The sequence below is a fragment of the Parasteatoda tepidariorum genome, chromosome 5, assembly GCF_982258835.1.
Source record: "Parasteatoda tepidariorum strain Cologne lab strain chromosome 5, Ptep-v5.0, whole genome shotgun sequence".
Taxonomy (NCBI): domain Eukaryota; kingdom Metazoa; phylum Arthropoda; class Arachnida; order Araneae; family Theridiidae; genus Parasteatoda; species Parasteatoda tepidariorum.
This window is the reverse complement of record NC_141759.1, coordinates 69,011,875-69,024,266: the sequence shown is the minus strand read 5'-3', so window position 1 is coordinate 69,024,266 and position 12,392 is coordinate 69,011,875. Positions and strand designations below refer to the sequence as shown.

Below are 12,392 nucleotides of genomic sequence, written 5' to 3'. Positions count from 1 at the left end.
AGTGGCTGAACATTCTTCATATATGAAAATTGAACTTCTTGGAGAGAAAAAAAATCATGTTATTTCTGTGGAAATTTATCTATAGTTCGTCTAAATTAAGAACTCCTCCAGACATTCCTCTGGACCTGTGGGGGTGACTACAGTAACGAGGTATGACTATTTCAAGTAGGGGTGTGGGGTCACTGTTTTGGAGTACTTTCGGCTCGGGTTGGAGGGAGAAAGGGAATCTTTTTCTTCAGTCTATAGTGTTAGTCCTAGAGTGTAGCTACACTCTCTAAAATGCACCATTCTTGGTTCCATAGTATCAGACGGCCTTAAACTTTCTGGCTGGAGGAGTTCTTAGTTTAGACAGACTATACAGTCTTTCCTGTATTTAGAAAAGACAAGTTTGTTTAAAGGAAGATGGCATCTGCTACTAGATAAACTAGCAGATGAGGTATATAAATTACCATCTTCCACCCCAACTTACTTTTAAATCTTCAACTTGAAACAACAAAGATTCCAGAAGACGAAAAAGATAAGCATCTATTTTACATTAATATAAATAGAAAAGATAATATTCTATAATCCTATTATAGTTCTTCGGAGGTGGGAAACAGGTTCAACTGATTCTGTCATGTAATGAGCTAGAAATTGGTGTGCGTGAAAGGGATAAACACACTTTAAAACTGTCATAGTTTACTTTCAAAACAAAGTTGAAGCAAATATTTACATTTTGACCTTAATCTTAGTTAACAATTAACTTTGCTATGTCACGAAATTAAAAGTTTATCCTGGTGGTTTTTTTAAATATATTTTATTAAAAATCATTTTGCAATAATTACAATCAAAATTTGGCCAAAGCATGATTGTTAAACTTGCTATGTCATTTTCAGTCTAAATTATAGTTTCTTTTATTATTATTATTATTTCATTCATGCAATTGAAGCTGTAAGTGTTTTCTCAAGGAAATTGTAAAGGGGAAAAATTAATTTTTCTTAAAAATATGCAATCTCAAAATAAAAATACAAATCATTACACAAGGTGCGTAGCCTGATTTTTAAACAAAAAATAAGCACCTTTTAAGTACTTTTCAAGCATTCAAAAAATATTTTTAGTCAATTTCTTAAAAAAAAATTCATAATTAGGATTTCTGTGGTAATAATAATAAAAAATTCTATCATTTAAAGTTCTTAATTTATAAACATAAAATCAATCAATTAAAAAACATTTTCAAAAACTTTACAAAATTATGATAAAATAAGTAGTGTCTGATAAATATTGCAGAGAAAATTGTTTAAATCAAGTTTCTTTTGTAATTTAGAATGACAATCGACACGGCAAAGAAAAAAATCTCTTTTTGAAAGATAGAAAATTAAGCAATTTTTACAAAAGCACCTTTAAGGGCTTTTAAACAATGTAAATCAAAAATAACCACCTTTAAGCGCTTCTTAAAAACGCTACCTGCCCTGTTACATTAACATTTTCATATAACCTCTGCCATAATGTGATAAGACACAAGATTTGTTTCAGTGAATGAAGAAAAATGTCAGCAATTATCTTTATGAAGAAATTATGAAAATAACATGTATACAAATTGAATAAAAAAATGCCAATACAACAATACTCAATTGAAAAGGGGTAAAGAAACGATGAACAGGAAATCTAAAATGTTTGGAATATAAAACACTTTTGTAAAGAAGATTGTTAAACATATTTCCATTTAAATAAACAACAGTGTACACGAACTATTTTTTAACTTACTTGTTATAAACATAAGCAATCCCACCAGACATACCAGCAGCAAAGTTTCTACCTGTTAACCCTAATACAACAACTTTTCCACCTGTCATATATTCACAACCATGGTCACCAACACCCTGTGAAAGATCTGAATATAAATTACAGAAATATTTTGTTGAAAGAAATAACATAGAAAAGTATTGTCTTCAATTTAAAAAATTGTATTCATTCCAAACTATTTGTATTCAGAAGAAAATATAAACTACATGAAAAGGTAGTTTTTCTATATACATTTTCCAGGAATATCATATATGAAAGAGAAGGAAGATACAAAAAATTAGGAAAAAATTCATTAAAATTTTAGTTATCCGTAATAAGATTTTTCTTAAAGGTACACATACTTCATTAATTGCAAATGCTCCAGAGTTTCTAACAGCAAATCTTTCAGCTACAATTCCCCTAATGAAAGCTTTTCCTGATGTGGCACCATAAAGACAAGCATTCCCTGCAATGACATTCAACTCGGATTTGAAAGTAGGAGCCATATCTTTTGGGGGATATAATATGACTTCACCACCAGTAAGGCCCTATGAGAATATAGATAACTAAACATGAAACATTTAATACTTTTTGGTATACAAAGGCACACATAAAAATACATTTTCAAAATTTAACGTATTCAATTCGGCATATTTGAATAAATATATATGCGAGTATACATAGCAAATATGTGCGTGTAGCTGCTGAAAAGTCCAAAATGCACCTAAAAAAATTTTTAATATTTAAGTTCGGTAGAAAAAAAATATAAATATTTCAAAATTTAGTTGTGAAAAGTCCTGTATACAACATAAGTATGAGCGCTTACATAATAATGAATTTGAAGGGCAATTATAAAATATATATTTCTGCATATCTCCAATAAACATATTTGTGAAGACATTTTTAAAATCAAAGGGAACTCTAAATTTGTGAAAGCAGTGATAAAGTAAATGTTTGTCAAATCCTTTGTAAAAAAAAATAAGTGTAAATAGTTTGTAACAATTTTTTTCAAAATCATATTGAATCAATCAAAACAATATTCAAAATAACATGGCTGGATGAATTAATAAATACATTAAAAATGATTATATTGTATGAAAAAATTGATTTTTCTAAATAAAATAAAAAACACACACACAAAAATGCCAAAACTCAGTAATGACATATCCTATAGGCCAAAATTGAAAACTGTGTATAACCTTTAAATAAATTATAACAGCTTATTTTAATGTAATATGCTAATACTTTCTATATGCATGAAAATCGAATGAAAATGATAGTCAGTCCATGCATTCTAACTGGACAGAAAAATCATATGGTATGATCAAATTTTCTCACATGAAGATCCTGATTTCTTTGGTTGTCATCAGCATAAAATTAACAAAAGTTATAAAGGAATTGTTTATTTGTAAAACATTTTCTTTATTCGCGATCGCAACGTTCGAGTACGCCGTCTAGCGGGAGCCTGTAAATATCGGACATTAATTTATCACGTTTTCATTTAGTTCCATCAAAGTCATTGACTGAATCAGACGCCATTTTTAAGCAGCAAATAAGAAACAAAATTTCCCTAAGGAAAAGGCCGAAGAACTTGAAAAAAATCTCCAGAATATTAGTAAATCTTTCAGGAACAGAACACGCCAAACATTTGAAGAAAAATTCCTCAATAATTTTTTATTTCTATTATCAACAAACTTGCAACTGATGACTTCCGATTTCGGATACTGTTACAGATGTGTGTATTAAGGTAAAATGCATTTCTTCTGTCTTCAATTCATTACGAATTAAAGTGAAGTCAACATTGCTTTCGTCATTCCAGTGAATAAATATGAATTCAGAACATACAGAATTGTAATAGTTATAGCATATTCTTCTTCGTTATAGAATAGTATATATTTCTGTATCCATATAATTCGGAAAACAACAATAAAAAATTATCCAAGTTACTTGAAATAGTGCCATTTGTGCTGATTCTTAATTAATTTAAATCGTTTTCTTGGTAAGTTTTTTCTAATTTTGAAAGAATAAGTTCAACTAGAATTCAGCTATTCTGTTTTTAGCTACATATTCAAATTCATATCAATTATAAAATTTTGCTGTGTAGTATGTTATCTAAAAGTAATGAAGGTATAAACTATGTATCTATTATTTGAGAATAAAGTTTTCAAACAAGGAACTTATCATTTTGGAATTCTCCGAGAATCATAAATCAGGTAAGTGCAATGATTTTTACAATAAAAAATTCGCTTGTAAATATTTTTTTTTCATTTGATGATGGTTCTCTACGGAATGGTTTTTTACGTCTGATTAAGAACTATAAGAATAATAAAAAAAGAAACAATATGAAAGTTTTTATTTCAATGTTAATAATTCTTAAAATCGTTTTTTTTTATCCTAAGAATTCTTTATTTTCCGTTTTTTAGTTTATAATTTTTTGATAAAAATTGTTCTCAAAATACTTTTGAAAAATTAAATGGTATAACATTATGTGTTTATGTATACTTCTTGTATATTCCAATGTTTGAAATAATATGATTCAGAAAAGTATGGAATAAAAATTCGGTACTTACGACGTATTAACGCCACCGCCGCTACAGATTTGGCGGTTTTTAAGTGCCGCCAATCTACACTTAAAATTTTTGCGACAGTTCATAAAATAAAACACTTTATTTAAAATCAAAATAGTTAATTGGATTTCGGTGGAAAATGAGCCGAAATAGAGTTTAGCATAGATTCAAAACAATCATATCGCCATATGAACTCTGATGAATAAGATTCCAAATGAAATAACATTTCCAAAACGTACGTTTGCCAAGATAAAGTTTTATGTTGTGGGAATTGGTACATTTTCGTTTTTTCGGTAAAATATTTCCCTCCTGAAAAAATAAAATTGCATCTTGTTTTGTTTTTGGCAAATCCCAAAGACGAATATTCGTAGCACTAAAAATGGCGACAAAAAAGAATTGTTTTTTTTTTTTTTTTGTTTCGTCAGCATTCTTTATTTTACGTTTCTTAGTTTCTAAATAATGATTTTTATTGAAACTTGAAATTTTTTGATAAAAATTGTTGTCAAAAAACGTTGTTTACAAATTTAAATTTCATAAAATAATGAGGCTTATGTATACTTTTTGTTCATTTTAATTTTTGAACTAATATGATTCTTAAAACTATAGAATGTAAAGTTTAAATGGGCCTTTCATGTTATATCATTAAATTTAGTAATACTATTTCTCGGGCATTAGGTTTTAACTCTTATAAGAATATACATATTTTTTTCTGTTAATGTACAAATATTTTTCCGATGTGTTTTGGATATTCCTTCTCTAATAAAAAGAGATACCATTTTGTTTTCGGTTGTACAAGAAAGAAGATCAAGCATTTTTCTTTTTTAAATTTAATAAGCCACATTAAAGAAGGAACGTTGCAATGCTACACGCTACATTAACGACGTCTCCAGAGTAACTGAATGACGGTTCATATGGAAATCGCAGGTAAGCGTCTCATACAACAACGCCCCCTATAGTTCGTTGCGATCGCGAATTCTGAATACAAAAGTACAGTGAATATTTATTTAATAGCCTTTTTGCTATTTTCTACTTATCTTACTATTTCTTTATAATGATTATGATTCAAAATTAAAGTCTCAAACTTAAAGGTATAAATTGTACCCTAAATTAGTCAGGAACTAAATTTGTGTTAATATGATAAAAAATATTGGAACAGTTCAACTAAGAACTTTTACATTTAGATGAAACAATCTGTAACCTTATAAAACTAATAATCTGTAATCTGTAACATAAAGACTAAGTAAATACTTATTAGACTTAGAAAGAATTATTAACATTGAATTTTATCTTCATAGTTATTAGTGGTGTTAAGGCTTAACACCACTAGTAGTAGATGAACAGACAAGTAGACTAACAGACAAGCATTAAGCCTCGTTCCTTGAAATAAGTACATCTCACTTCGAACCTCAATAAAAGGAACTTTTAAAAATGAAATTGCAATTTCATTCATCTCATTAAATATTTAATTTCAAACTTGAATATCATTTTCTTATTTTAGAAGTTTTTAATTAGTCCACCAAACTTTTTTTTTCTCGATCAAAAAAGTTCACCCATCTCTGTGTTAAGCATATGATAGAGGCATTATATTAGAAACATTTTTTTTCTTACTTTTGCTACACAATCATTAGCATCACCTTCCAAATAGACAGAAACTCCTTTAATGAGAAAAGCACAGAAGCTTTGTCCTGCAGATCCTTTTACATAAAGTTGAATTGAGTTATCTGGCAAACCTTGGTCTCCATATTCTCTAAAAACAAAAACATATCATTCATAGTAAAGAAGTTCTTCAACCAAAAAACAAATTTATATTGAATGATAGAATGTGGCTCAGACATAGTATAGAATTTTTTAATGAGGAGCTACACTGCAAGTATGTACTTGTTTTTTATTTATTATAAAAAAATTAATAACAAATAAAAAAACAAGTACAGATTTATACAATAAAATTTTTTTATAATATATAGTTAATATATGAGACTTACTTAGCAATATGATAGCTTAGTGTAGTACCAAATGTTCTATCTCGATTTGTAATGTCTAAAGTCATGGACAAATGCTTTTTTTCAGTGTTTGAGGATTCCTTCCAAGTTTCAAAATATTTTTCAATAACTTTATTATCCTAGATAAGTAATATTTTAAAAACATAAAAATTTGACCTTTTCATTCTTGTAAAATCAATTTCAATAGTTTATAACTTGAAAAATGTCTTTAAGTTCCATAAAAATAAAGAAGGAATCTTACTAATCTGTTGTGCAACTCAAAGTCATGTTTAATGCTTCCACCAACTGGTATTGTATTAGTTCGTAAGGATCTTGCACACTTTAAAAGGGAATGAAAGTCAAGATGAGAAGCCTTTTTATTTCTTTTATTTTTATAAATCTTTAACAGATCTGCTCGGCCAATTAAATCTTGAAATTGTTTTATATGCAGTTTGGACATGTATGTTCTGACCTAAAAATTTTCATTATTTGTTTTATAATATAAGTGGCAATTCTAATTTACAACGATCTATTTATTAATATTATTAACTTACTTCTTCCGCTAAGAAAAAGAAATAATTTACTACATGTTCAGGTAATCCAGCAAACTTTTTTCGTAAAACTGGATCCTAAAATAAAGAAAGCAGTAATGAAGCAAGATATGTATGAATGGATGTTAATATATATATATATATATATATATATATATTGAAAAAGTATGTATTGTATAAAAGTATTTAGGCGTTTACTAAGAAAATAATGCTTAGTAAATGCCTAGATACTTTTATATTTAGAATATTTTAGATGATCATAAGCAGTTCCTTAGAAAAAACACTTTATTAGTAATATTTTACCTAAAAATTTAAGCGTCTCCTTCCAACAAAAAAGATATTTTTCTTCCTCAATATTCAAAACAATTATGATAGTTTAAAAAAATATTAGATTTGGCAACTAATTAAAATATTCAACTTAATTAGTTACAAAATTAACCAATTTATTAACTAATTAAATTTTAAATTTGGTAACTAAATTCAATGGAACGCATTTCGATGAGTAAAAATATATATATATTCAAACATATTAAGTATTAGAGCTTATTTTCATCATTCTTTTAAACTTTAAATCTGAATCATTGCTCCTCAGCATTATTTCCTTATTTTTCAGTTACTTTGACAAATAAAAAAATTCTGTTTATACAATTCTACAAAAGTTAACATGAAGGAAATAGAATTCTTTTTCTGTGTCATAAGAGAACCTTCAATAAGCCAAATCATCTTTCTTGGATTAACATGCATTAAAATTATCTTTCTTCGGTTAGCATGCATGAAAGTTATTTTTCTTGGATTAACATGAATGAAAATAAAAACATCTTTCTTGGATGATCATTATCTTTCATCTTTCATAAAGTAATCACTCTTGGGTTGACATACATGAAAATTATCTTTCTTGGATATACAAGCATAAAATTAAACTTATCTTTCTTGTAATAACATGCATGAAAATTACAAAGTCATAACAATTGATTGCTAAATGCTTTTCAACAATGAAAGGAAAAGTTTTTAAAGATTCAAACTACATTATTTTAGTAAAAAGTGAAATAGTTTTGACTAATGGTTTTATTAGGCCCATTCAAACATCATATGGTAAAACTTTTTTTGTTCACATACACAAGTATACAAATGAGCACTAGAATGAAAAATCTGTATGAGAGTAGTAAAAAAAAAAATTTCATTCACGGTATAATAACAAAAATGAAAAGTAGATTTTAATGCAGTAAAATTTTCATTTGTGTACCTGAGTAGCAATGCCTACAGGACATGTATTTAAATGGCATTTTCTCATCATTGTACAACCAAGTGCTATTAAAGGTGCAGTCGAAAATCCAAATTCATCAGCTCCTAATAGAGCAGCAACCATAACATCAAATCCTTAAAGAATAATTGCATGCAAATTAATATATATTTCTATAATATATCTGCCTATTTTTAATACAGAGCAGATTTTTACAGTGGATTATAATAATCTCAAAATGGAAAGTTGCTGAAAATTTCAGCAACAAAGAGTCAAAGTAATTTTGATTACAGTAAAGTACAATTTAAAACAGAAACATTACTTCATTTCTATATTATGTATTTATATTTTAAAAAATAGTTAGAAAATATTGCTGTTATTTAAAAATATAATATATTTATCCTCACACAAAAAGAAAGAATAGTAAAACCATAAAACAAATAATTTGAAAGATAAATTGTAAATAATTCAGCTAAAAACAAAAAGGATCCCATTAAAAATACTTCCTCAAAAAAGTTTATAAAACAAAAAAAACTAAGCAAAATACCAAAAAAAATAATAATAAACAATTTATATAAAACTAATTCACCATAAAACCTACTCGAATGGAGAAAAAATTATAAATAAAAAATATAGTATTAAATCTGTGAATTTCTATACATATATAATTATAAATAAAATAATACCTATAATAAAAATATTATTAGTAATCAAACATGTATTTAAAAAAAACATTAGTTGTAAAAACAAAATGTTAATTATAACATATAATTTGCAACAATAAAAATAAAATAAAATACCAATTATTAACTATAAGCTATACTCTGTAATAATAAAAATATATCACTAAATTGAATAAAAAAATTTTAGAAATGGACATTATTAAACAATTAAGTAAATTTGAAAAATAAAATATAAATTTACCTGTCCTTAGTTGCCCGTCAGCTTGCAATATGACTCGCGAACGAAGATCATTTAAAACAAGGGTTTGATGGGTTTCTGCGATTCCTAATTCCCATGGTAATCCAGCTCCTTTTATACCAGTCCAACTACTTGCACCAGTTCCTCCATCATGACCAGATATAGTAATATGTTCAGCTTTAGCCTAAATTAATGATTAGAAATACAATTAAAAGCGTGCACATAGACAAACCTCAATATCATTAACTCGAAGATTGATATCATGATATCAAAATTAATCGATTGATCATGATATCAAAAATTGAATAACAATTGTTTAATAGTTTTAAAAGTTTAGTTAACTGTTATAACATTTTATATGTCATGTAGCATGTGTAGTACGCAAAAAAAGGACCACTCTGAATAACTTTAGATCTCATGATTGGATCTTTACTTTCTAGGACTAATTCTTAATGGTTCAAGGAGGTGACCTCAAATTTGCTAATTAATTTGTGCAGACAATATTTTAAGATAAGAAATCATACAAAAAATATACTTTTTTCGAAGAAAAAAAATTTCTGCACATTTTGATTTCTGACTCTCAAAACATGAAGAGTAGCTGCAATCTGAAAAATGTGGTCCCAATAGTTTAGTCAGGAGAGCAGCTGAAATGTTGTAACCCTTAATTTAAATTTTGCTTTTGTATATTTCAAACCATTAAGATTCTGTAGAAAAAAAGAAGTATGTCTATTCATAAATAGTACATATCTGTGTATGATCTCATAACTTAAAATATCACCTGCACTAATTAGAATATTTAAAGTTGCCCCCTTGAACCATTAAGATTTGAGTCCTAGAACATGAAAATGTGATCATTAGATTATTCAGGGTAGTCCTTTTATGTCCACTGTTTACAAAGCCAGTTGCTTAATATAATGGCATTTTACTGTAATTCTTCTGATTTACCTCCGTCCTCTTCTTATATATCTCCTGATATTATAACCTCTTTAAATATTTCTGATTTTTCCAAATCACTATGCAGTACAAGATTATTGTCTATGGTAACTACATTATCATAAGTATAAATTTCTTTTGGATGCATTAAATTAGCAAGTTCTTTAAAATATTCAAAGTAGTTGTTCCACTCTGAGCAGACATATCTTACAACAAGCTAATTCTTTTCATACCATCAAGCAATCTCTTTCTACATTAGAACTGCATAAAACAGTTCTGAGAGTTATTACAAAATACTTGAATTAAATACTTTAATAAAAAATACTTGAATTAAATACTTCAATAAAAAATACTTAACCCAAAAAAATATTGTCATCTCTGCGTACGAATTGAATTTTGTATTAAAACAGAAAAAATAAAAGAAAACCCCAGATTTATGGAATACTCCGAATCCAAATCAATATCTTCACAATCAAAATATTTTCGTTTGTTATTTCCACATATAAAGCCGCTAATACTCAGCAAATTCATATCTTTCATTAATGGTTATTGAGCTAACAAAAAACAAAAAGCATGCAAACTCACAAATACACAGGGGAAAAAATTAAGCAAGAGAAAAAAAATCCTGAACCCTCTAGCGCCATCTAGCAGCAAAAATAAGCATAAAATAATGTTTTTTTAACCTAAAGGGGGAAATAGCGGGATCAGTATTGAAACAAGGGAGGGATTCTTTTTCCACGATATTCACGTGACCTATAGTTTCGGATGAAACTGATACCCTACTCAAATCGTGAGAGCTCTAAGCGGAGGGTTAACTAAAAAGTGTCCATATAATTTAAAAAATCAATACTGTATTAAAATCAGTAATGGGGTTTAATATTTCCTTAACCAATTATTCAAAAATATAATTTTAATAATATTGTGAAAAACACAACTTGTGAGCAACTAAACATTTTTTCCAAGAGTAAATAAGTATATGCCTCCTCCCTTCAATTCACCATTTTGATATTTTTGTAATCATTGAATTTTTAATATCAAATACTTTTAAATAAAATGATAAAGAAATAAACTAATTTTTTGAAAATTAAAAGCTTAAATCATAAGATTTGTTACTGCATATGTTTAAAATATTAGACATGTGAAGGGAACCTAAATTTAAACTTTATTAAAATCTCAAATGAATTATTCATTTTTTTTCTTCAAAAACTCGATTTTTGATAGATTATTTATTTTGAATTACTTATAAAAAAAAAAGATTTTTCTGAAAATCACAAATCCAGTAAGATAGATAAGAAATAGAGAAAAAGAAAGAATAAAAAAGAAACTAATACTTAAATAGAATAAAATACTATACAAATTAAGTTTTACTTTATTAACCTTTGTAGGATAACAGATTATTCAGTCAACTAGGAATTTAATGAACAAATCTCCTCAATATCACAACTACCTCAAATTTTTCTTAATTCTAGTAGTTGATTTTCAGGTAATTAAAAATATTCTTTCTCAATGTGTCTACCTTTTTCTCACTAATTCAAACTTATTTTTAAACACTGCTGAAAGAGAAAGTCATTAATTCTTTGAATGGGTCTAAAATATTAAATATAACTCAAGTCAATGAAAGTGTTGCGGTCAATGTTAAATAGTGCATAGTTTTCTTTTAAGTCTTTTTCTTTATATTTGATTTCACATTTACATGTTTTAGTTCTACAACTTAGAAATTCTAACTAAGTACATAACTCATGCTCTAATTGCCACTTAGCATACAATATCTACCTTGTTGGATAAGGCCAATCAAAGGAAATATGTCGATTTGACGTAAATATTCAACAATTTGAAATATTATAAATTGTGATATGGTTTCATATGTAGTAACAAAAACTCAGTCATGTTTTAGATAAAATCTTTATAAAAATGTTTCAAATTTTTAAATTTTGAAAGAAATTGAAAGACATCACTAATTTTAAAGAATCTTTTACCAGAAAAAATGACTTACTTTAGCTACTCCAGAAGAAACAATACCAACACCAACTTCTGATACAAGCTTCACTGATATACGAGCAGATGGATTTGCACATTTTAAATCATATATTAACTACAAAACGTAACAATATTAGTGTAAATATAAAATAATCATTATAAATATATTTCATGATTATGTATTCAACCAATTTTACATCTTTGTACAAATCAAAACTAAGTGTATTATAAATCGGCTCATAATTGTTGAATTTAAACCCAATTTTATTAAGTTCAGCCTACGGCTTCTTAGCTTTTCGTTGTTTTACAATTCAAATAAATAATGAAATTCGTTGAGAAGAAATATTTCTATTTTCAGTCTTTAGCAACTCAAAACATTTTAAAAGAACTCAAAACATAATTCTGTTCATTATTTTGTTTTTATATTTGTTATAAAAACTTACTAAAGAGATTTTATGATGGT

General features: G+C 27.0%; 1 protein-coding gene across 4 annotated transcripts in view; it reads right to left on the bottom strand.

The window, feature by feature from the left end:
- LOC107444591 (uncharacterized) overlaps positions 1 to 12,392 on the bottom strand; it is a 78,720-nt gene that overhangs the window by 22,957 nt on the left and 43,371 nt on the right. For all 4 annotated transcript variants that reach the window (XM_087164160.1, XM_043040411.3, XM_087164161.1 and 1 more), the window contains exons 23-31: positions 11,946 to 12,044; positions 9,023 to 9,203; positions 8,102 to 8,235; positions 6,862 to 6,936; positions 6,570 to 6,779; positions 6,311 to 6,447; positions 5,937 to 6,075; positions 2,124 to 2,309; positions 1,744 to 1,859 (exon numbers count right to left, since the gene is read on the bottom strand). In XM_087164160.1, the coding sequence (XP_087020286.1) occupies positions 1,744 to 1,859; positions 2,124 to 2,309; positions 5,937 to 6,075; positions 6,311 to 6,447; positions 6,570 to 6,779; positions 6,862 to 6,936; positions 8,102 to 8,235; positions 9,023 to 9,203; positions 11,946 to 12,044 (1,277 nt within the window). The remainder of the gene's footprint in view (positions 1 to 1,743; positions 1,860 to 2,123; positions 2,310 to 5,936; positions 6,076 to 6,310; positions 6,448 to 6,569; positions 6,780 to 6,861; positions 6,937 to 8,101; positions 8,236 to 9,022; positions 9,204 to 11,945; positions 12,045 to 12,392) is intronic.